At 35.0% G+C, this 24,489-nt stretch overlaps 4 protein-coding genes across 7 annotated transcripts; 3 read left to right on the top strand and 1 right to left on the bottom strand.

Annotated features, from left to right (window-relative positions):
* Window positions 1-512: 512 nt before the first annotated feature.
* Window positions 513-4,863, top strand: LOC107267787 (monocyte to macrophage differentiation factor 2). Of its 2 annotated transcripts, XM_015739885.2 has the most exons (6): window positions 513-661; window positions 1,127-1,350; window positions 1,651-1,851; window positions 2,521-2,766; window positions 2,854-3,106; window positions 3,185-3,521. In XM_015739885.2, exons 4-6 carry the CDS (start codon window positions 2,531-2,533, stop codon window positions 3,437-3,439), a joined length of 744 nt encoding a protein of 247 aa, XP_015595371.1. In that variant the 5' UTR covers window positions 513-661; window positions 1,127-1,350; window positions 1,651-1,851; window positions 2,521-2,530; the 3' UTR covers window positions 3,440-3,521. The 2 variants fall into 2 exon arrangements, with proteins under 2 accessions (XP_015595371.1, XP_015595370.1); XM_015739884.2 differs by lacking the exon at window positions 1,651-1,851 and having other exon boundaries at window positions 3,185-4,863.
* Window positions 4,864-4,995: 132 nt separating this feature from the next.
* On the top strand, window positions 4,996-10,644 carry LOC107267783 (protein KIAA0556). Of its 2 annotated transcripts, none has more exons than XM_015739865.2 (17): window positions 4,996-5,668; window positions 5,996-6,120; window positions 6,200-6,322; window positions 6,388-6,881; window positions 6,968-7,264; window positions 7,474-7,628; window positions 7,713-7,910; window positions 7,970-8,107; window positions 8,165-8,296; window positions 8,394-8,529; window positions 8,603-8,865; window positions 8,934-9,117; window positions 9,182-9,343; window positions 9,424-9,563; window positions 9,619-9,720; window positions 9,803-9,921; window positions 10,011-10,644. In XM_015739865.2, exons 2-17 carry the CDS (start codon window positions 6,032-6,034, stop codon window positions 10,129-10,131), a joined length of 2,853 nt encoding a protein of 950 aa, XP_015595351.1. In that variant the 5' UTR covers window positions 4,996-5,668; window positions 5,996-6,031; the 3' UTR covers window positions 10,132-10,644. The 2 variants fall into 2 exon arrangements, with proteins under 2 accessions (XP_015595351.1, XP_015595350.1); XM_015739864.2 differs by lacking the exon at window positions 4,996-5,668 and adding an exon at window positions 5,686-5,912.
* A 1,542-nt stretch (window positions 10,645-12,186) lies between these two features.
* Window positions 12,187-20,592, top strand: LOC107267865 (WD repeat-containing protein 81). 2 transcript variants are annotated; one of them, XM_015740027.2, is made up of 22 exons: window positions 12,187-12,416; window positions 12,496-12,655; window positions 12,726-12,981; window positions 13,050-13,212; window positions 13,286-13,702; window positions 13,772-13,972; window positions 14,043-14,188; window positions 14,265-14,452; window positions 14,524-15,547; window positions 15,619-15,915; window positions 16,020-16,177; window positions 16,235-16,924; window positions 17,006-17,181; window positions 17,251-17,676; window positions 17,762-17,936; window positions 18,016-18,131; window positions 18,194-18,481; window positions 18,554-18,847; window positions 18,920-19,069; window positions 19,132-19,238; window positions 19,320-19,575; window positions 20,419-20,592. In XM_015740027.2, exons 1-21 carry the CDS (start codon window positions 12,201-12,203, stop codon window positions 19,549-19,551), a joined length of 5,880 nt encoding a protein of 1,959 aa, XP_015595513.1. In that variant the 5' UTR covers window positions 12,187-12,200; the 3' UTR covers window positions 19,552-19,575; window positions 20,419-20,592. The 2 variants fall into 2 exon arrangements, with proteins under 2 accessions (XP_015595513.1, XP_024940811.1); XM_025085043.1 differs by lacking the exons at window positions 18,920-19,069; window positions 19,132-19,238; window positions 19,320-19,575; window positions 20,419-20,592 and having other exon boundaries at window positions 12,201-12,416; window positions 18,633-18,771.
* Window positions 19,589-24,455, bottom strand: LOC107267866 (RAD50-interacting protein 1). The gene is made up of 12 exons (XM_015740030.2): window positions 22,509-24,455; window positions 22,189-22,427; window positions 21,956-22,129; window positions 21,754-21,900; window positions 21,418-21,679; window positions 21,119-21,344; window positions 20,868-21,033; window positions 20,627-20,792; window positions 20,327-20,544; window positions 20,101-20,266; window positions 19,893-20,026; window positions 19,589-19,822 (listed from the first exon to the last, which is right to left on the bottom strand). The coding sequence occupies exons 1-12, from the start codon at window positions 22,635-22,637 to the stop codon at window positions 19,645-19,647; spliced, it is 2,205 nt and encodes a 734-aa protein (XP_015595516.1). The 5' UTR covers window positions 22,638-24,455; the 3' UTR covers window positions 19,589-19,644.
* Window positions 24,456-24,489: the final 34 nt, after the last annotated feature.

The raw sequence follows: 24,489 nt of genomic DNA, 5'->3' as shown, positions 1-24,489 counted from the left end.
GTCAAATCTACTTATCATCCATCTTTCTCGATGGATCCAAAATCTCTTTCCAGCTTCAAGCCAACTACATACTCTCATCTTTTTCAACACTCAGCAAGAATGTCACGTTAAAACTTAATGACCTATATTTCGCAACAAGAAACACATTAGCCAATAGTTTATTTTCAACATATTTTTTACGCTATTCTAATAAATCTTATCATACCCAAGCCTTACATTACATATGTACTAGACCAATGAGTTTCATTAGTAGCTATATTTTAATTATTCACTGTTACTTTTGCTGGATTATAATAATCTACTATTCCCCAGACTGTAATCTTTGTATAGACACGAATATAAACGGACGTTGAATTTATTAGGTATTTTTTTAAAAGGAAAAGGTCAAGTCATAAAGCCCAATGAAATTCAAATGCAAAAGACAAAGTGCGTTCATATATGTATGTTACGTATCTATTCGTAGATGTAGTCGTGTAGCAGTATGTATGAAGAAATGTGCAAATAGGATGTACTTATGTACACCAGTAATATATTGAATAAGGATTAGCAAGAGTGTGCGTTGTCAGACGTCGTTGTCGCTCGTGTAGACTCGTTGACACTCTGCCAATAGCCAGTCTGCCCTAGCGGCTCATGGTGTTCGGAGTAACGGACTTGGTGTGTGGTAAGATTCATTTTTCCTTGACAATTACTTTTCCTTTTGTACACTGTACATGTATGTTTTTTTGGCTACTGTATAATTAATAACTAGTTCACTGGTTAGCAAATGCCAGGTAAGAGTAAAGAGTTCAGGTGGTGAGTATTGAGGGAAAAAAAGGTAGTAAAGTCGTTTAATATTACGAGTATTGTATTGTAGGAAAATCTCTCGTGCAGTTCGTAGCATTCATTATTGAGGAATGGAAAAAGGAAATGATCATTTAGCGACTTTCATATGAATAGAGTATATATGGTTCATTATTATTGAAAGGCTTTATACTCTTTTTACTCCAATAATCTAATGGTGTATTAAATCAAAGTGAGGCCATAGACATCAACTGTCTACCATTTAAACTTTGTTAAGAAGTTTTATTTATGTACTTTCTTTATACTGAGATAGTTTTATTATATACAATTGTAAATTTATGTCTAGGTGCAGTAATAGTGACTGATGATATGGAAACATGGATTTTTACCAGAACAAATTGCTCTGAGAGGAGCATACTTTAATAGGATTAATACTATGACAAGATATCTAATACTTTATATACCTTAAATTCCACTTGTAATAATGAATCTCAATATGGATGGATCTCGTCTTCATGAAATCATCTCTGCACCTATTAAGAATCTACTGCAGTTACAATGGATCAAAGAGTAAGCAGTGGAGTTTCAATTAAATTATACAAATCTTTGTACTCAATTAATGGTGCATGGTACAGTATGTTTTGATTTCTATATATTTTTTTCTTTTTACAATTACAGACAGATTATTACAAACGGTTGATTGTATCACTTTTATTTTTAAAGAATATTAATGCTAACCTATTAGATATGAGACTTTGTTAATGTAGCTTTCTTTTTTGCACAGCTTGTTATATATTGTTTTGTCTTAATGCGATAATTTAATATTGTATGTTGTTTGGAACTAGATGTATTTTAATATCATTTTCAAAGGTATGCATGTTTTGGAAACTCTAAAGTATGTGGATTGGAATGAACATATATATTTCACCCATAGTACAAGGGTAATGTATTAAACGCAACATTCTACTATCTTCTAATTCTACACTATCATGGACAAGGGTTGATGTGATCCAGCTATCATCGAGGAACCTTTAAATAAATTTCAAGGGAAACAAAATCGTCAGAATTAAGGTATACAGTATTGCTGTACCTTTATTACATGGGCAAGAAGTCAGCAAATTCTTATTCAGTTTTGCAGATGGAAATTGGTTCATATGGCAACTGCATTACTGGTATCGAATAGGATTATTATTTATTATACTTATATTTTGATCAGTATTTTCATATTTATGCTCGGCGGCAGGGGTCTTTGTTATATTTCATTAGATTTCTTAATATTTCACACGGACAAAACTGCATTATGCATGCGCTTAAAATTCATTTTACTCATCGATTCTCCGTCTTATATAAAAAAAACTGCATACCGGTTTATATAATGTGCAAGTTACACTTCGATATATAACTACACTCTTACATAACGTAACATAACATTAAAAGCTCGCAAACAAGGGTGCATTATAGACCATGAAGATGATTACTTTGAAAAGCTCTTATATAAAATCGAATTATGCAAAGGCAAGCAGGATTTATACGTTAACGAATCTGACTAATCAAGCAGTTCTACAACTTCAGTTTCTTATCTCTTCAAGGCAAAGTTCAAAGGGTATCTTAGAGTATCTCCAATGGAAAGTCATTAACATTAGAACTAGATGTAGCACGTGCTTTTCATTCAAATAACGATTATACCAATATGTTATCAATATGTTTTCAGACAAAACTTAAGACCTCTATATTTTCTAGGGTGAAATGGATGAATTCGCGAGCGTGTACAAACGAGGCATATGTTCCAACCCCTGTGGAGCACGTTGCGAATGTAGTTACTCATGGTATTTGGGTAGTACCCTCTTTGATAGCAGCCCTTGAATTAATAAATCGATCTACAACTTGGACTCAACTTGTATCCGCTAGTGTTTACGGTACCGCCTTACTTTTGGTCTTCACCGTGTCCACGTTCTTCCACAGCGTACACTACTGCAACCACAATAAGTAATCCAATAATATATTTACCTTCACATAATGTTGTATAATTTAGAGTGTAACACTAAATTGGATAATTGGATTTCCTTAATGCAGGCCATTAAAGGACGTTCTTCATCGGTGTGACCGCGCCATGATCTACGTTTTCATAGCAGCAACCTATTTTCCATGGCTGAATGCTAAGGATTTTCCTGATAACTTTTTATTACCAATTATGCGATATCTTGTGTGGATTATGGCCACATTAGGAATTCTCTATCAACAAGTCTTCCACGAACGATACAAAATGCTGGAAACCGTTTTTTATTTAGTTATGGGTGTTGGACCCAGTATTGCAATCGTCAATGTTGTACGTGAATTTATTATCCCTTATTAATTATTGTAATTTATGTAAGATTTAATTATATATCAATATTATCAATTTCAGAGTGAGTTTAACGTCATTGCAGAGCTCAAGGTGGGTGGTTTGATTTATGTGCTTGGATTAATATTTTTCAAGTCCGATGGGCGGATACCCTGTGCTCATGCGATCTGGCACATATTTGTAGCTACTGCTGCTTCATTTCATTATTATGCTATACTGTACCATCTCTATCCTGAAATCACCGAAATCAAGCAGGATGCAACTGCATCAAACATACCACCGTTACCTAATTTATTGAAATCTCATTTAGAACTATAGAATACATTCTAAAGTGATTGAATGCCGAGATCTTGCATGGAACTTATTTCTATAATCAATGAGATATATATAAAATTAGAATCCTTGAAGACGCAATTTATATCTCTAGATAATGTTCCATTTCAGTAAGCTCCTCTTCTCGGTTGTATATACACATATAGGCATAACTATATAGACAAAGGTACCAACGATCAAATAGCACAGTACACAATAAAGATATACATATATTTTTGTGGAACTGCTATAATTCCATATTTACGAGGATAGATTGTTTTACTGTATATTTTATTAAAAACATTCTTTCTTTTTTCTATTATTATTATTAGCTCCGTCGTGTTGCTCTCTTTCATGGGATCATATTTTTTTTTAAATAACTTTTCGCTTTGGGAACAATGTCTGAATCGACGTACAATGTGCAATTTTTTCAAGGGTAGGAACAAAGTGGGGAGAATAAATTATTTCAGTGTTTCTGACAACACTCTAAACAATCTGGTTTGCTTATATACACAAAAAGGATGGATAGATATTTCTACGAGCTGAAATAGTAGATTCGAAATCATTTTGTGAAATTGTGTCATAACAAATTTGATTAATAATCATCAAATTGTTATCAAGGCTTCTAAGTTCTCTGTAAGAGACGTGGTCTGATTTTACGTCAGCGGTGTATCATTGAGTAATGTATCTTGATATGTGATACAATATTAACATCACAATGCAATTCAAGCTATACACTTTGTGTTGCCCGTGTCTGCAGGATGAAAATCATATTAATAAAGAAAAAAACAGGGATAGGAAAAACTTCAGTAATAATGTCTATCATCGTCTGATGTCAAAACGTTTTTCGACATTTTAATATTCATGCGTCTTCTTCCAAGCCGATTTACATCTGATTTACGAGAGACGCATCCGTCAGATTATTGTTCATTGTTTATCTACATATACATATGTGTAAACTCGGGTGCCAAAGGTCAGATTTGTTAGACGCCCTAAGCAATGTCTTTATAAGCGGGCATTATATGCCAGGATAATTGGCGAGACCAGAGAGCGATGATTGTCTAAGATCATGACGCAGAATCACCATATTTTATTTTTTAAGAATGAAAATACTAGACACAATAGTTAACGAACGAGGGTATATAACGTTTGCTATTGTGGCTTTACGTACTAAATATTGATATTGCGATTGTAGTTTCCATAATCTATGTATATTCGGCGTAAGAGGTATAATTGTAGTAAAGAATGAAGTACAAAGATGCTGAGAAATCAAATGTAATTGTATTATTTTAATTATTTTTTTTCATAAACACTACGTGATGTGTAACAGACTAGAGCGTATAGCTGTCTTTATATTAGATACCAAGTGTTCAATTGTGGCATTTGAAATAGTATACTAGCTATTCCAAAATAAAGTATGTAATACAATATACAGATCTAAAATTTTCTATTTTACATTATTTTACTCGTTAGTTTGCTTTTTAAGTTTACTATATTGAAATATATTCACTGAACATTGAAATGACTGCCTATAATGCCCGAATCCGATGTGTCTATGCAAAACTGGATTCTCTTACAAAAACATGTGAAAACGAGAGAAGTGGGCAAGTGAAAATATTAATAAGGATTCGAACAACGTAATCTTTACAGAGGAGGCTTTTTTTGAGCATGGTCAACATCAGCTGACGGCTCGATTCGCCGTTTGTGAAAAAACAGAGAAAAATTAGTGTTTGAGGGTATTTCTGTAAACGCTGTTTTGGCTGTCTCTCACTGTTTAGCGACAATCTCAACGCAGAAAAGATGTGTGAAATCTGTAAAAAATGCTTATTGTAATCTGCTAAGCGTTGGTTCGGTAATGGCAAAACCACCTGGAAATTTTAAGAAGATCCACAACATCGCAGCCGCCCTTGTAAATAGTGGAAAGCTGAAAACGGCATAACAACGTTCAGGTGGCCCGCAAATTCTCCGGATGCGAAACGGACAGAGAACCGCTGCTTGCTCTTCAAGTTCAGACTCAAAAAAAAAAACATGTCTGCGCATTGAAGCAACTTTCCTTTGAAATTCGGAAGATATGGTGCTCTCGCCCATATAAATATGCAGAAAACCCTGCTGCAAGAATGTCTAGAAAAAACCAGGCTATCATTGATAATGGTGATGACTGGTCCATATATTAGTAGTACGGGGAAATAGAATAAAACCTGTACTTTTAAACGAGAAAAATATTTTTCATTGTCTGTACGTATTATGTAATTTTGAGGCTGCATGCTTTTGTTGAAAATACTTCTCAGTAACCATGACAACGTTTTCACTGTAAAGAGTCAACACGCTGGTTCAGTAGTGCTGTGACCATTGTCAGGGTTAGTCAAAATGTCGAATGAGCGTAGTCGTCCATTAAAAGCGTCTATTGCTCTTCATTTATCTTGGAATTTAACAGGAAGGCAACTAAATTCACTTGATTCATACAAGAATCCAGACCACAGTTCGTGTCTTTCGACTATTGTAAATTCGCCCGTGATCGGTGTTGCTTTTCGTGTGAATTAAAATTTCTTGGAATATTTTTAGTATATATTACGTTTTTGGAATAATACATATTGGAAAATGGACAAAGTCATGAATAACAATAGGATGGTTTCACCAGCCACAGGAATTCTAAAGAAACTGCCACCTTGGCTTCTGGAAATGACGGAGTACGTTGCTTAAACTTTAATATTAATTTTTATTCTTATTACGGTTTTGAAATTAATTATCACACTGTTTTATTAATAGGAGTGTCAAGAAATTAAGTATCAGGGAAGATTATTCTTCATTGCCATTTAAAACTTTAACTTTGGATGATGATGAAAAAAATTTAAACACCGATGGACTTGATAAGAAGTCTCATGAAGAAAGGTAACGTAATAATTATTAAAGTAAAAATTTTCTGTGTAAAAAAGTCTAATGTTTTCTTTTTTAAGATCCGAAGAATTCGTTTTTGATAATTTGCCGGATGTCGATGGCTGCGTCGTTCTCCAGTCTACTGCCCCCACGTCTCTTCCGAATACACCGCAGTATCTTAATGGAGAACTTTATGAGAGGAGACAAAGGTCAACCCGGGCCTATTCAGCCTTTCCCTCTTTTGGTTCCCACGAGGAAACCAAATGTGACTTTCATGATTTAGATGCTTATTTGAATGAGAGAGAATCGAGGCGGCGAACGGAAATGGATTCTGTCAGTGCGCCGCTTCATGATCTCCATAATGCAATACATTTGCGTAATTATGAGGAACCGAAAGATCAAGAGCGTCTTTTTGCAAGGACTTCAGCTTTGGACAGACAAGCTAGAATAGGAAGAGGAGTAACGCGGGAACCACCGTCAAAAATTAATAGACCATCCAGAATTGAAATTGAACCTTACACGGGTGTGGATTCTGGAGAAATTCTAACTTCAAAGGATGTCCAATTACCAATAGGTAAACTTTGATGTAAAAATTATTATATATCAATGAAATGATTCTGGTTAATGGGTGTCATTTTAATTATTGTCTTTTTACACCAGGGATAGTTAAAAGAAGACAGGATTATCTCGCTGGTATGGCAGCAGGTGGAGACCTTTCTGTTGAACACAGAATAACTTCTCAACGAGAAGAGGAAGTAGCAAATGATTTATCATTGAACCTTATTGAGAATGATAGAACGACTGGACTTTGTTCAGAAGCCACTGATAAATTGTCACATGAAACAGTGAAAAATGCTGGATTGATTACCTCAGATTATGAGGTAAAGCAACATTTTGATGAATCTTCGTACCAGGATAATCTACATTTATACCATAGCAAACGGTACCCACCAAGAGGTAGGTAATCCACGTGTAGCATGTCTCAATGATGTATCACTTGAAATAAATGTCTATGCATAAAAAGTGTGGTTGTAGTTTATTATGTAGTGCATGTAATAATATTTAACTAAGTTTTGATCTTTATCCTGGTATTTATGTTATACCCTTTGCTCAAATAGCAATGGTCCCCTGTGTAATATCATTATACAAGTAGCTCATGGTTCCAGGCAGAAAATTTAGCTATGACTTCATTATACCAGAATTGCCACACGGAAAATCATTGATCATTGATATCCTGAGTACTTGGGGAGATAAGCATTATGTGGGACTGAATGGAATCGAAATTTTCTCAAATACAGGAGAACCAGTCCTTGTGACTCAGGTACACACATCAAGAAACTTTACTCCTTTTGGAGAATCGATTATAAAATACTTAAGCAACCTTTCTTTTTGTGTTTATTTCCAGGTACGTGCTGAACCAGCCGATATAAACGTATTAACAGAATACAATAACGACCCTAGAGTCATTAACAATCTCATTAACGGGATCAATCAAACTAGGGACGATTATAATTTATGGTTGGCTCCATTTACTAATGGTCATCATCATTACATTTATATGACTTTTGAGAAAGCAGTTAATGTGGCAATGATTAGAATATGGGTAAGACATGGTTACACAAAATTAATTTACAATGTACAAAACGTTTCTTGATTCCTTAGAATTACAACAAATCAAGAATTCATTCCTACAGAGGAGCCCGTGAGATAACAATGAAATTGGATAAGACTACAATATTTCATGGTGAAATTGTCAAAGCATCAGGAGCAGTTTTTGGAAATGTCAATTCCTTTGGAGACGTAAGTAAATATTAAATACTTCATTATTCGCAAGTAAATTATTAAATGTTCTTTCAGACTATCCTATTCACGACCAACGAACGTATATTGGAATTGATATCGAAGAATGATAAAACTTACAACATAATTGACTCTGCTGTAGAGTCTCCTAGCATAGAAACAGACAGACCCATAACAGCAGATATTGGAGTTAGTATAAGCTTAGGATATACACTTTTATTAGACTGTGTGATATATATAATTACACTTTATGAATTTTTTATTCTTGTCATTACATATTTTTCAGGAACAACGTCCACATACGTGTGCCAGTATTGAACGATTACATTCATCTAGTTACAGCAATAATAATACATTATCTTTCGCATGTCAAGAAATACAAATGATATTTGTTTCAAATTGGGGACAACCTAACATGATAGGTATTCGTATCGGTTTTGATATGTTCATATATGCCAATGTGTCCTTGACGTATACATCACTTACTGTCTACAGGTTTAACTGGTATAGAATTTATAGACGATCAAGACTCTGTTGTATCATTACTAAATGCTACTTTACGTTGCAATCAATGTAACGATAATCTACAGAAATTGATTGATGGAAAGAATTTAACGACTGATTCAGGACACATGTGGGCATCTCCTTATGTACCCGGCATTGATGTCACTATAACAATTGTTTTGAATACAGAGATGTTTTTGACTGGCATGAAAATATGGAATTATAATGCATCATTGGATACGTCATATTGCGGAGTAAGATTTATTAGTTATGCGTAGTTATGAGAATTAAATATACTTTATTCCAATAATCTTGATCAAAGGTAAAGCAATTAATAGTCAAACTAAATGGAAAGTCAGTTTTTGATGACGAGAACGATTTCGTACTGAGGAGAGCGCCTGGGTCTTTGCACTATGATTTTGTGCAACATATTAGTTTTGTTAATCATCCCCACTTACAAAAATTATCTGAACAACATGTGTCTTGTCTCACAATATCACCTAGAGGTACTCAAATTAAATTTCTGAAGGTTTTCTTTTGTGATTTGGATAATTATCTTAATTTTTTTAGAGAGCCTTTATAATGATATGGAATATGAAGCTCCACTTATGCCACAAGGATTTGTTTATCAAATAATGATTTTTTCTTCATGGGGCGATCCTTACTATGTAGGTTTGAATGGCATACAACTGTTCGAAGAGAGTGGAAAACTTATTGCCCTGACTCCAGACAGTAAGTGATTTTAGAATGTTGATTAAAAAAAAAGAATGTGTCCATTAAATTTGATGTAATTATTTTATATTTAATGCTAGATATAGCGGCACATCCAGAAAGTGTTAATGTACTGGAGGGTATAGAAAAGGATGCCAGAACTCCTGATAAATTAGTGGATGGTATAAATGATACTGTTGATGGACAACATATGTGGCTTGCCCCAATACTACCTGGTCAGGTAAGATGGAACTCTTAGTAAGTTTGAAGGATTGTAACATTATGAATATTCATAGACAAACAGGATATATATTGTATTTGATGAGCCTCGTACGATTTCCATGATTAAATTATGGAATTATGCAAAGACTCCGCAAAGAAAAGTCAGAGAGTTTGGAGTAAGTAATATATATATCTAATGCAATAAAGACATCTTTAAAATTTGTATTAATGAAGAACTACAATAAATTATAATCACAGATATTAGTTGATGACCTATTGATGTACAATGGTATATTAGACAAAACCAGTCCATATGGAACTATACTATTTACCAATAATAAAGATGTGCATATGTTAGAACGTCGCCATTTGGCCAGGTAATTGTATAATATTAACATTCAGAGAATGAAACTTAAGTCTCTATTTTTTAAGGATTTTAATTCTTGATTAATTTTGTAATTTTCAGGTCTCAGCAAGAAGTTCATCTTCTCAATTTAGAACAAAGATCTACAGCAGGTGGAGACTTTACTCCGGATCCTTCATTGCGACCTCATACTTCTCTCTTACAAACGATTTCCCATTCGTAATATGGTTTAAAAAACCATTGTAATTTAAAAACCTTTTGTACAATCAATAATAATACATGATAATACTGGGTTTTCTTATATCTACGGTTTTACAATATGATTAGTATTGTGTAAGTGTTTGAAATTTCGACATTTTATTGCACTCAATCTAATAAATAGAATTCGAACGAAATGGGGCTTTAGTAAGTACAATGCATGTACAACTTTTCACTTCAACTGACCATAAATTGTCGAAAATAACAATCTTTCCGAACGTATTTTACTGAGGTATGCGAAAACAAACCCTCCGGCTACAAGAATAATGTTGTATGTAGTATTTTTTGGCGACAATGGACAGAGACCACGATCTTGTATACAGCTCTGGGCACTTCCCTATCCGCACCACGTTGTAACTCGCAGGGTAAACTGCAGTATACGACTCCGAACTGAAGTTGGCTGCTAGTGACTTAGATTTTTAATATAGCGCCATCTATCAAATGTAATGCGAATCGCATAGAATAGTGGCGCCTCCTTATCGGAAAAAAATTCATTAATTAATTAATTTTTTTTTTAATTATTTTTCATTAATTTCATTATTCATTATTCATAATTTTCATTATTCATTAATTTCAATCGAGGTGAAAAAAAAATTATAATATATATAAAAACAATATAACATCTTGTTATAAAAATATATTTTCACAAAATATAATCTAGTAATCGCAATATTCCATGTTTGGAGATTTTTTTCGTTTAATTTTCGTGCTACGTCACACAGGTTTGCACCTATTATGTATACATATATTTTGATATGAAGTTATTATTACATATTTTTATATTAAATATGTGTATATTTAATTTATAAATAATATTATTTAAAAATATAAGTATGTATAAGTGCAAGCTCGTGATTGTACATTGAGCATTAAATTTGATCTACTGTTTCGAGATTTTTTTGCTACAATGTATCGTCTGCTTTCGTAAAACATGTAGAACCATGATTTTCGTTAGTAGCTCGCAAAGCGTGTAACACAAGTGTGCTATTATTTCTTTTGCTCAAATTGGATTATGTGTGATCGATTGCAATAGTGATACGATTCGTAGATTTGTTCAAACTAGGTGAGAAACCTTCTATTGAGGTAATCACCTTTGCACAAAGATACGGACTTATAAGTCCTATGAGCTATGGCTCGGACTTTCAAGTGTCCAGTGTGCGATAAGCAATGCGATATTCTATGCAATGCTGAATTTCTTTCGGAAAAATATCGTTGGCAATGTCGTAGTTGCAAAACAACGAGATCAGTGAGAACTGGTTCGTTTTTTGGCAAATCGAAGTTATCAATGATCGAAATTTTACAATTGTCACATTTTTGGATTCATAAGTACACCCAGATTCAGGCTCAGTGGGAATTTCAATATTCCCCGCACACGACGGTCGACTGGTACTATTTCTGTCGGTTATGGTTAATTTTTTTTCTAATAGGCGGCGTGACTATTCCATGCGATTCACATTATATCCGGCAGATGGCGATACCTCAAAAAACCTAAGTCACTAGCAGCCAACTTCAGTTCGGAGTCGTATACTGCAGTTTACCCGCAGTTTTACCCAAAATTTTACTTCCGGACTCGCCGCTACGATTTAGCACCATGATTTTAGTACCGCTTAAGCGTTGAGCATCTCTCTATTCATCTGTGGTTGAAATACATTGGCTGTATACCTATAGTTCACTAATATATAGATATACGACACGTGTATTTCATTTCTCAACTGCTCTCAACTTGACTGTGGTAAAAAGATAGCCACTGGCTGCTGCTAGCTCTGTTGAACACAATTAATGTGGTCACTGCACAACATTTCAACTTGTCAAGTGAGATAAATGTGGCAGTGACAAATAAGAAATGAAAGGTTTAATTTAAAATGCTTGAATTAGACTAAATCTCTTCTGATGTAAATTATATTTGACAATTGGTGATATGTTAATTTCGTTTCTATTTATTTACCAAAATGCAGTAAATGTGACAGAATTGTTAAACATTGGCAAATATAGTACTTGAAAAAAATTATTTTGGAGTAAGTTTACGCTATAACCATGGATATTATAGAACAAGAGCTTGACATTCCTGCAAAGTATATGAGAATGAAAGATGGAAGGATCTGTGCTGCTGTTCACAGAAGCTGGTTGACCAGCTTAACGACTATTGGTCCTGTCAGTTTTATTAAACATGAACGTTTATCCTCTGAAGAGATAGCTGCCAATCCATCCTTAGAAGAATTAGGTTCTAGTTGGTTAAAAGTATATATAAAGGTACATTTATATGCTATAGACACAATGTATAAATAGCAATTGTTAGGAAGATTAATGTTATTTAGTTTTGGTATTCCAGGTTTATCCCAAACAGAACAGAAATGCTATTCCACTTCCTAGAGCAAGGCATGTTGCAAATTCAAGAGCTACATCGGAGCTGACATTTACCCAATTTTTTCATTACGTCGCAGAGACTAATCATCGTAATTTGTGGAAAGAAGCATATAAAAAATATTACAGTATGTAATTATAATATGTTTTAATTATAACTTTTCCATCATACTATTATGCTTTACAATGTGTTTGCAGGTAAATGGAATCTATTAGATCATAGAGAACAATATAATATAATGGCTAATAGTACTGATATTGCTGTGATGCAAGAAGTAATATCACGAATGTATGGCTGTACATTAGTACAGTTACAAAGTGGTAATATCCTTTCAGTATCAAATGGTTCTGTTGTTCAACCTCATTGCAATCTTCTCCCTGCGTTTCTTGCCTTGGAAACAGATTCTGTATTTATGGTGATATATGAACAAACAGCTAAATACTCACTGCAAGAGTAAGTATATAGACATATAATGTATTTTCTTATGGGTATAGTCATTCAAAGTCATTATATATTTTTAGATGTGTAACATACAGTCCTGCAGCACTGTCTTCTAGCCACAGTAAACCTCTTTTTATTGTATACCAAATACTACGATTAATGAGAGACATGCATGACATAGGATTAGCACTTGGTGATATCACATTAAGTGACATATTAATCACAGAAAATTTTACAATACAGGTAACTATAATTATTATACGAATATAGTACAATTGTAATACAAAAAATAATTGAGTTTTTTACTTTTCCATAGGTGCTACCAAAATTAAGTGATAATATTTATCTGAGGCCAGAGTCACATTGTACAGATACACCTACTACCCAAAGTCCTAGAATTCCTAAGCAGTACAATGACAGCAGCAGAGAATTAATTAATAATCATACAACTAATATGATCCCAGGAAGTCCTGATTTTGGATCTAATGAAAATATTGAACGTCTTTGTGAAATGTGGGTCTATGGGCAGATTAGTAATTTTGATTACTTGACAGCTCTGAATAATTTAGCTGGTCGAAGATATGGTGATCCAAGTTGTCATCACGTTATGCCATGGGTAACAGATTTCACGCAGAGAAATGGTGGAAACTGGAGAGATTTAACCAAATCTAAATTTCGGTTAAATAAAGGAGACAGGCAATTGGATTTGACTTTTGATTCCCAAACAATAGAGGTCTATCTTATTATACAAATTTTAGATGTTTTTAAAATCCTGTAATTATCTACATACATTTTTATTTAGGTTGGACATCATGTATCTGATGTACTATCTGAGATTACATATTATGTGTATCTTTCACGGCGCTACAACAAATCTGTTCTCTGCAAACATGTCAGACCATTATGGGTTCCTTGGGAGTATCCAGCCTCCATTCAAAGATTACATGATTGGAGTCCCGACGAGTGTATACCTCAATTTTTTACAGATCCAAATGTCTTCAAGGTAAATGGGCATGGATAATAGATGATACTCAATTACAGTTAGAATAAAGATTTTCCTTTTTTAATTACAGTCAATTCACGAGGATCTTCCTGACTTAGAAATTCCAGCATGGGCAACATCGCCAGAAGATTTCATTGAAAAACATCGCGAAGCTCTTGAGAGTCTTTATGTTTCTGAAAGATTGCATCATTGGATTGACTTGACTTTTGGTTACAAGTGAGTCTGTTGTCATTTATTTGGTCTGTTTTCTTTCAAAATATAAGGATAATAATATTTTTTATTACGTTAATAGATTGTCAGGATCAGCTGCTATAAAATCTAAAAACGTGTGTCTGCAACTTGTTGATAATCATACAGATTTAACAAGTTCAGGTATAGTCCAACTGTTTGGTCAGCCTCATCCACAGAAAATTGTTGCTTCACCATATTGGAGTAAAATACCACCACGTCTTCATAAATCCGTTCTAAAGGACAAGACGAGTATGTTACCTGATTACTAGTAATCTTCTATTATTATGTGTCAACGTTCTTAAATGAAAATCCTCTTATAGAATACGATCGTTCTGCCGAGAAGATGAGCGAGGACGAGGGTCACAGTTCAGGGTTCGAAGAAGAAGATTCTACACTAATGTCAAATGCAACGAGATCTTCACCATTAGCATTGAGCCGTTTATTAAGTCGTTCTCGAGGATCTTTACTCTTCCCAGATGAAAATGCGAAACCTGAAAAGTCAGCCAGCCAAATAATTCTTCCTAAGGATTACAACCCTGTAGCAGCTTTAATCCAAGTGGAAACTATGCACGCGTTTTTAAACAAAGTTAGCCATCGTGTGTACAAGCCCTTCGAGATTTCACGCGATAATTTCATAAACTACAAACAAATTGTTGCTTCTGGTAGAATCAAAGAGCAGCAAATTCTAGGTTGTCTGATTGTGGAAATATTTCTTGCCGGAAAATTGAGAGCTACAAGAAATACTGGCAATGTGTCTTTTGTCAATAGATTCAATACTTGTCTGAACACTTTGAAAGCATCACCGGACGCTTTGCCAAGATGCGTGAGAAAAGTTGTGACACTTTTATTGCAAGTGGACGTACTGCCCAAATCCTATAATCTTGAAAATCTCGAGACAAATGATACAAACACACCTATCAATAGCACAAGCACACAATTTCGTTATCCAACAGTGACTTACATGGGACTCCCACCACCGTCTGCTCATCAATTACTACAGCCAATTCTTTCTGGCAATTTATTTCCTTTTTCAAAGTATTTTCAATGTCTCTATAATATTGTAGACATGCTACAGGAGTACAATGTTCTGGCACGAGAGTTGAACTTCATTCTACAGCTAGAAGAAGACTGTGAAGCAATGGCTAAAACCAAAATACAATATCTCTGCAAAATCAGCGAGTGCAAAGTGAAGGCCATTGCCAGGGAATTAGAACGTCTTCTACCAGAAGCTGGAAATAATTCTGAAGCAAGTTTACAGCTTATAGTACCACACGTTAGACAAATTTTAGAAGAACCATACAGCGCAGTTTTAGCTGCTTGGTATTTATTTGATCCCATTGCTAAGTGAGTAATCAGTTATATTTCTTATGCTCCTCTGCTTATTGATGAAATAAAATTATCCGTTGGGATTTCAGAGCACTAGGTCCTAAGGATGCGGCTGACACTTTTCTTGATCCAATTGTGAAACTTTACGAAAATGGCTCCATCATGGATGGCTGTATTCATATGGATGTGTTTTCTGCTGCTTCCTTAGCAAAGTTTCGTACCATGAGATTGTACCATAGAAGTTTTTTATTGAAGTTAATGGTGCGACTTGGTTTACGTCGATTCCTTGATAACTTTATCACTCCTCTCGTGGAGGCCGTTGGTGGATACAGGGATCATCTTCAAGGCTCTTCCAGCACAAATCATTATAGAACAGGAAATCTCAAGTAAGTCTTCATCAATAGACTCAGTAGGGTTTCGTGCCAAGTTCATTTATGCAGTACACCAAATTCACAAGAATTTTTAGTAATTTTGAGATATAATTATATAGGAGTTGTGATTTGAGCGGAAGCTGTGGTGACAGTGATGCAATTTTATCACCTTTGGATGAGGATTCTTCAGTAGATTCAGAAAATAATATCCCAACCTCATCTGGATCCATAGTCACTGATTCTAGAAATGCTTATTCAGCTGATAATGATGTCGAAGGTAAATTAAACTGTTCTGTATTTTAATACTATAATTTAATTAAATCTCTTATTACAGAAGTCTTTACATTAGAAACAGAAGATACCTCTGGTCCCTGCAGTACCAATTCACCATACCATATCGACATGCATCTAGACCTGAATCTGAGTCTCAACGATTTATCTGATGATACAAACAGAATCTCACCACCCGGTACACTTAAATCTCCAACAATTCCAATTCCACGTCGATCTGACGGCGGAAAGCTGGTTACCGATTTTAACAGTATTGGCTGTCACGTTGGTAGCAAAACATCGAGTGAGAATACGCCGTTCAGTAGCTCATACGCAGGAAACGTACAGTCAGGCAGTAATGTATCAGAGAACGTATGCACTTTAGGTTCTGATAATTCAAAATCTGTCACACTACGTCTCGAATACGAAGATAGAACAGACAACGAAGAAGATGATAACACCATACGAGTGGACACGAATGTACAAAAATCAGCACCTAATGATTGCAAAGTATCTGAAATGAGCACAGAATCTGTGATATGGTTATCACATCGTTTGGGGCCTGTATTAACAGCGCGTTACCTGTCAAGAAATCTTTTGAGGATGCTTACTCTTTGCTATGCAGGCAGAGAAAATCTTTCACCAGTTCCTGACTGTGAGTTTACGAGTATAGAAACATCCAGCTGGAATAGTACGATACTCGTAGGTGACAGAAATGCCACAAAGGTCTTGGAATGTCTCACAGCCATTTCCGGTAATTATAATAAAGTGAAGTAGAATATTTCTAGTAATTCCATACAAAATACTTAATTGTAAAATACAATATTAATTACAGGTCTGTATGGCGAACAGATTATCCTTCTGCAATACTTTGCACATGTCGGTGAACTCTTGTCTCTTTGTAAGCGAAAACTAACGCCAAATCTTGAAGGTGGCTTAGTTTCATGCTTGGCTCTTCTTACTCACATCACACCTTGCTTGAGTGATTCTACTCTAATAGACGTTTTACATGTAAGTACACATGTTTACTAAATAAAACTTTTGACAAATCAACGTTCTTCAAATTAAAATCATTTTCAGGAAATCATATTGAAATCTATATTGCATCCTACTGTAAGAATTCTTTCTACAACACGATACACATTTCCGAATGGTGTTATCGCACGGTCTGCATTGGCTGATAAATATTTGGAAACACTATTCTCATTGAGCTTACGTCTCGGCAATGTAATGACAAAGAGTCACTTGACAGTACCTATCCAGCGGTTCTTCCTGGCATTCGACAAGGCATTTAGTCTCCATGAAAAAGCTACTTATAAGGATGATCTGAGAAGATCATCAACTACTGTGAAGGATGATGAACATGATGGCAATACTCAGCAATGGGCTATCATTGGCACTCCTCTTTGCACTAATCAAGTTAGAAATGGTGTTAATGAGATTGCTGATTCCTATTCACCACCTGCGATAGAAAGTCATGATATATCAGATCCTCAGAGAAATAAGGTAGACCCAAGATATATAGAATGGCTCTACATTTATTTTGATGTATTATTCAAGGGACTTATTGATGCTAGATTTTTGTGCGCAGGCTTTTGAGGAACTGAAAGCGGTTTTTACTACCGAATTTGCACATAAGGCTTATGTTATGTTTTATCGTTACATTGGAGATGTATTGTTGGAGGAAATACTAAAAAATCATCAACTCATTCGTGATCTCTCTTATGCTTATGAGCAGGAAGTTCAAGTGACCTATCCAAATATTGGTAAAAGTTTTTCTTATTTGGACCGTATCATTCTATTAAAGGCAATATTGAAGTTCTATTCCTTGTTTAATTAATATAGGTTCCTCTGATATTCTTTACCTAACGGAATATGCGCCCTTGGAAAATGAATCTGATGGTAGGGGAGCTGGAAGTTTTGGAAACATTTCAGTGATAGGAAATCGAATTGAAGTACAGGTAAATGTAAACAATAAACCAAAATATGAATATTCGATGAAAATATTTTAATTTTTTTCTAGAGAAATAATACAGTTCCTCAAGCTCAGCCACAGACTGAAAATAGCTCAGCACCAAATCGAGAATCATCTTCAGCCAGTCGGCATCTTCGAGGCAATTGGTTAGCATATTGGGAGCATGAAATTGGAAGATCAGACAAAGATACTAGGTTCAATATAAAGCAGATAAAACTTCAGAATTTTAATGGTCATACTAATAGTATACGATGCCTACATGTTTTGGATAATGAGAACAGTTTTATGAGTGGTTCTCGTGACAAGACTGTAAAACTTTGGAGTCTAAGAAGTCAGGTATTTTCTTAACTATTTCAAAAGTAAACAAATCATGGAATCTCCAATTATACAAATTTCTTTTTACTACAGGGAGGCGGAAGTGCAGTGTCCTCCTGTCAGTATACATATACAGGTCACAAAAAATCTATTCTTGCCATAACTTTCTTAGAATCCTTGAGATACGCAGTGACCTGTGATGGCTCTATTCACTGCTGGGATATCTTCATGGGTTCTTTATTGGCATCACCAGAAAGTCCACGTCCAGCACCTGTCAACACTTTGGCAGCGAGTCCTGCTCCATCCACTACGCTTCTCGTGGCAACGACTGATATTAATTTGAGAGTCATTGACTGCAGAACCTTTCAATATGTTAATGAAATGAAGGTATGTAGTAATTTAATTACATTTTTCTAAAAAAGAAATTATTAGCATTTCTAATTAACTTTTGTGCTCCAGTTGTCAATGAATCCCACAGGACTGATTAGATGTATAGCCGTAGCACCTAGTGGACACTGGGTGGCATTAGGACAGGCATCTGGTTTCCTAACTATTCTCGATATTCGCACTGGTCTCATTATAGCATCATGGAAAGGGCACGAGTGTGAGGTATGATTAATTAATCATAGAAATACTTCATTGATCATCCATTAACCCTTTTTTCTTTATAGGTTCTACAATTGGAGGCAGTTAATGAAACTACAATAGTCAGCTCCTCCCTGGATCAAACCATAGCCGTTTGGAGCGCTATAGATGGGAAATTAAAATTTCATATGAAGTAAGTCTGGTTTCTGACACATTTGTATTAACAAAGCATTACTTTATTCACAATTAATTATGTCAATGTCATACTTTGCAGAGGGGTTACTGAACCAGTACATTGTATGGCTGTGTATGAAGAGGAACTTATATCAGGAACTACGGCCAATCGTATTGGCGTTCATACTGCAGTAGACGCTACGGCGTCGTTTTCGTCAACAAAGTTGAGGTCCGACGCTTTTAAGGGAGTTCTTACTGCTATGGTTGTACTTCCATTAAACAGGCTACTTTTACTGGGTGCTGATAATGGTGGAATTAGTCTGCTGTGCTGAATGACTGCAGTGCAGTGTGATAGGGTATGTCAATTCGTCGTCTGTCATACTATCTTTATTATTTGTAATTTTAGATGCTAATGCATTAATCAGTTACTGTGTAATTATATCAGTCCTATTTTTAAGTACCGTTATACAAGTTTCTGCAGACATTCTGTAAATCCCTATATCCTCCAGTACCTCTGTTGTATTTTCATCTCGCTCTAATGATTCTAATAACAGCATTGCTGAACCCAGTAGCATATTCAGTAGTATACAGGCTTCGCGCGTTCTATAATGATAATTAACAGAAGTAAGAGGAATGTTTAAACATTGATAAACTAATGACAAGAAATACTTACAATGGAAAATACGATTCTGGTTTACTAGTATATAGGCCGAAGAGTGAAAATAGATTTCTTGTAATGTCAAACTGAAACTGTGCTGATCCACCTATGTTAAATTGATTAACCGTAACAACTTCTTCTAGTAGATACTATAGAAAATAAATATTTTTATGTGATAGAATAATTATTATGTATAGAGACGATTATTTTCTGGCTAATTTACCTGGTCTAATTGAGTAGCTAAGTTTCGCCAAGCTTGATTAAAAAGTGGCAAAGCCAAAGTTTCATGAAGTGCATGTAAGCGTGCTGCTAGTTCTTGAAACATTGGACATCCGCTCGGAGTCACTGAGAGGGAGGCTATTTCCTTATCCGACTGCATAGCAAACCATCTTTAAAAAGGAATACGAATTTTAGTTCATTAATCTATATTCAAATTTTTGTAAACTTACTTATCAGTTCTGTACGGACGGCTCTTTGCCTTAACCTCTAGTGTCACGGAATTGCTAATTTCATTAACTAATTTTTTTTCTAATCTTTGCAGCAGAGCCACAGCATCTTCAAATACGGATCCATCCTCCTCAGCAGCGTTTTCTGGCATCAGAACTTTGTCAGTGGCGGATTCGACAGACTCAAATTGCTTCTTGAAGAAATGCAATTGGAGAAAGTGCTGTATTCCAAGAGAATAAAAGGAGTAGTAATTGGTAGAAGATGGTAATTAGAGTTTTGCTTATAGGTAATTATGTCCATACCACTGTAGTGCCCCATTCTATAAGCACGGTGGACACGTAGTGTAAAGTATTAAGAATTCGTGGCATTATTGAATTCAGAGGATCTTCGTAATCCTCGTGTAACAATTGTAACAGGCGTACTCTCCAGTCATCTATCAACTCTAATTGTAGTTCAAGGAATTGTAATCTGTATGCAGTCATAGAAGAATAATAGAGTATGAACGCTATGTTTAAAAAATTATAATGTTTCTGGTGGACATACCTATGTCCAGGTTGAGGTAGATGATTATATCTATCGGTAATAGTCATCAAAAGCGTAAGAAAAGCTTCAGCACACTCAGTAACTTTCATATCATCCACGTCAGGACCGGAGAGCATCTCCCAAGCAGTTTCCGAGTTCAGTATAGCATCCATCTTTTCGGTAGCATCTAGTCAAGGAATTCTTCGTCTTATACATTCCTCATGAGAATATGTCATCAAAATCAACTATGAAAACCTGTATGATGATTGTACATTTTTTCTCCATGTTTATCCACTTGACAAAGATGTGCGCTTGGGTTAGAACAAAAACTGTTGCTGGTTGATTCTGAGGATAGAATAAGGATTCTCGTAACTCTCGTTCAAAGCCTAAGGCTTCATCTACAAGATGAGCAAAGAGGCCGTCATCGTATTGAACAACTGGTAATTCTGAATGTAATTTTTCTACAGCCAATTGTACAAGACCTCGCATAAATTCGACCTATTAGAAAGAGGAATGGTAAGCATAATATATGTTGATAATAAATAACCACTTTTTGTCGTTATCATTATACCTTGGCATTAACATGAGTGAAACCTAAAGAGTCAGCTACTGGTTGTACATTTTTGTGGATCCATTGTGCATGGTCCTTGATCCATGTGAGGACTTGGGTAAAAAACCATTCGGGTTTGTCTTGGCGATTCGTTTGTTTTGCACCTGTGAAATGGAAAATAAATCTTTGCCTCAGTGGACGAATTAGAATTACAATTGGTAAGCTGACTGGTTGGAAATCAGTGAGCAGCGTAGACTTCACTGAGGGTTTCATTGTCTCCTCTCTGATTAAATTTAGTCAAAGATTTGTAATGGAGTATATCATATTCATATATTAATAGAATTATCAAAAGGATACGGAAGCTGTAGCTGGAAAAGATATTCTGTGAGTACTTTGAATCTTAGCATCACTTGTGGATTATATGAAGAAGCTAGAAAACTTATTGCGTGAGCTTGACTTCCGCAAAAGGGCCAATGCAACGCTTTCAGAATTTCATTGTACTCCCTGCAATTGTTAGAATTTACATACAGAAAATTTATGTGTTTAATTGTTAACATACATTGCTAGTTTATCTTTGAGATGATTATGCCAAAAGTGTAATAGATCTCTGACATAATTTGCTAAATGATGACACGTCGAAGACTGTAATTGACAGCTTGTTTCTGTCAAGTTTGTATATAATGTTATAGTCAGTTCATCATCTTTGGCTGACAATGATGCTTCGATTTGATCACTAAAACATATTTACTTCAGTTTTTATAAATATGATACAATATAAAATAAATTGGTCACCTTGTATTCTCGATAAATTTAATGAGATGCAAGTAAGATAATGCTTTATCCAAGTCTCCAATCTTATCAATATGCTGTTGAACTTCCACTGTTTTACTGTTCTGTTGTAATTGTTTTGCAATATTCTTTTGCAGTGCTTCACAGGCATTAACAATTTCATCAATTTCATTGCTAATTTGTTCAACACCTGCCACAGCAGCTTTTATTTTAGATGGTGCTTCGGTGGACGCCAAGGATAACTAGAAAATATAAAATATATTACTCTCATTCCTCAGTCATCATAAAATCTCAGTATTGTTGTCCAAGTTTATAATTGGTACCGATTGCTCGATTCCTTTCCTTTCTTCTGTCAGCTGTTCATGTAAGTGTATTATCTTATTCAGATTCTTTAGATCTGTTCCCAGCTCAGCATTAAATTTTTCTACGACTTTCTTTTTAATGTCCATCATAATTTTAATAAGAAAAGAATCAGTATAACCTACATAAATAGAGACACAGAAAAACTTGATTTCTCACAGTTCAAGTACAACGATCATTAGTTCCAAAACTTGTTCTGACCAAAACAAATAGTTTGTTATGCTAATTAGCTATTAGAATTATTGTATAGCTAGATCGACACGTGGAGCTTATGCGCTGACGTTTACACAACTTCAAGAGTTCTGAGACGTAAGCGGCTTTCATAAACGCTGACCATTATGCGAATAGTCTACACATATTTATTGATCAATTTTAAGGATGCATTATAATTATTTCTTTAAAACTATAAATAAAAAATTATTAATTATTCAAATACACTATATATTTTTAAACTTTTCCATACACATATGAATTCAATTCTATACATCGAATGGAGCGGTACGCTAGATCAACGTTACAATGCTTTTGACGCCTATTCTCATTCAAAGCGTCAATGGCATTCTAAAAATATGTATTTACGTAATGCGTGCCATTTATTAGTTTTAGTAAACTAAATGAAGGTTTTTAACAAATGTATTGAAAGTTTAAGACAGAAGTTCATATGACAGGTTGTATACTGGCAGACGTGTAGATACAGTAAAACGCAATTTCTCATTGTGACGCATTCGAATATGAAAGGTTGCCTATGCGAAGGCGTCTTTCATTTTCCTTTCGTTTTTGAAAGTGCAAATTGACTGCATATTTTCGTGCGACTTTTTTTATGAAATTATTTATTAATGTGAATGAAGTACTTAGAACTATATATATGGAAGATTCCGCACCTTGCAACCAGGGAATTGATTAGTGAGCTGCTCCGGCCATATAAGGAATGACGAAAGCTGTGAGTGACACAGTGAGAAGGCCAGGGTGTTATTGGAACTTGAATTCCATGGAATCCAACTGCATTGGATCCTGTAATCTTATGCGACAAGTGGACTCGTTTTTATTCCCTGATTTATACATACGTTTAATTAGCTATGGATTAGGTTTCTCGGTCCAATTTATCGCATGTACTCAGTCCACGAGTTCAATGTGTTATTTTGACAAATCGAAAACAATGAACTCTCTAGCAGCAACACGTGGTTCTACATAGGATTTTTTTACGAAGTATGCATTTACTTGGTTTTGTACTAAATTATATATCATTTTTCTGTCTTACTATATACTTCCGTAATTTTATGGAAACTTGGACCCTATTTTATACTTTGATACTACTTATGTATATCAACAGTAAAGTAAAACCGGCAATAATAGTTGTCATTAAAACTATCTTCCGGTATTCTTAAAATGCCATCACAACTTGGTTGTGGATCGGAGTGGTACAATGAGCAATGTAGTGAAAGGGCTTGGTATTCCTCGTTACTCTGTTTAAGAATCGGAATACCCGTTACTAAAGCACCAGGCGTGAAACTGTTATCACTTGACCCGTACCCTACCGTGTCATTAGCGACAGTTGGCGACAGTGACCCCCAGCATGAGTGAACACGACAAACCTGAACACCGCAGAATGGAGGAAGCGAGTGAGCACAGATATGTATACATATACATATAGCCAGGCCGCAACATCAATTCCACTTTGAAGGGCCATCTTTTCACCAATCGAAACGTAATTAAGTCCCCTCAAAGTAGAACTGCTATGGCGGCGTCTCCTTATATTCTTCTTCCTCCTGTTAAATTGACATCCGTTAAGAGAATTAAATTCTGCACACTAATCCTCACTAAATAATATCATATCTCTAACCTGCAATGTAATTATGCAATATAGATTATTTTTAATCTACGGATTCGCATTATATGTATATGCTACAAGACCCACAACTGACACGAAAGAAAAAGAAAATAAGA

Source organism: Cephus cinctus, unplaced genomic scaffold (genome assembly GCF_000341935.2).
Source record: "Cephus cinctus unplaced genomic scaffold, Ccin1 Ccin1_scaffold0457, whole genome shotgun sequence".
Taxonomy (NCBI): domain Eukaryota; kingdom Metazoa; phylum Arthropoda; class Insecta; order Hymenoptera; family Cephidae; genus Cephus; species Cephus cinctus.
The sequence above is the reverse complement of the archived record's forward strand: the minus strand, read 5'-3'. Positions and strand labels throughout refer to the sequence as shown.

Coding starts and splice junctions, on each gene's coding strand:
- LOC107267787 (XM_015739884.2), top strand. CDS start 1,265: ATGAATCTCAATATGGATGGATCTCGTCTTCATGAAATCATCTCTGCA. Junction 1,351..2,520: donor CAGTTACAATGGATCAAAGA/GTAAGCAGTGGA, acceptor TATATTTTCTAG/GGTGAAATGGATGAATTCGC. Junction 2,767..2,853: donor CACTACTGCAACCACAATAA/GTAATCCAATAA, acceptor TCCTTAATGCAG/GCCATTAAAGGACGTTCTTC.
- LOC107267783 (XM_015739865.2), top strand. CDS start 6,032: ATGGACAAAGTCATGAATAACAATAGGATGGTTTCACCAGCCACAGGA. Junction 6,323..6,387: donor AAGAAGTCTCATGAAGAAAG/GTAACGTAATAA, acceptor TTCTTTTTTAAG/ATCCGAAGAATTCGTTTTTG. Junction 8,866..8,933: donor TGGATACGTCATATTGCGGA/GTAAGATTTATT, acceptor TCTTGATCAAAG/GTAAAGCAATTAATAGTCAA.
- LOC107267865 (XM_015740027.2), top strand. CDS start 12,201: ATGGATATTATAGAACAAGAGCTTGACATTCCTGCAAAGTATATGAGA. Junction 13,703..13,771: donor TTGATTCCCAAACAATAGAG/GTCTATCTTATT, acceptor ATTTTTATTTAG/GTTGGACATCATGTATCTGA. Junction 13,973..14,042: donor CAGATCCAAATGTCTTCAAG/GTAAATGGGCAT, acceptor TTTTAATTACAG/TCAATTCACGAGGATCTTCC.
- LOC107267866 (XM_015740030.2), bottom strand. CDS start 22,637: ATGATGGACATTAAAAAGAAAGTCGTAGAAAAATTTAATGCTGAGCTG. Junction 20,545..20,626: donor TAGAATGGGGCACTACAGTG/GTATGGACATAA, acceptor CTTGGAATACAG/CACTTTCTCCAATTGCATTT. Junction 19,823..19,892: donor CCAGAATCGTATTTTCCATT/GTAAGTATTTCT, acceptor TTATCATTATAG/AACGCGCGAAGCCTGTATAC.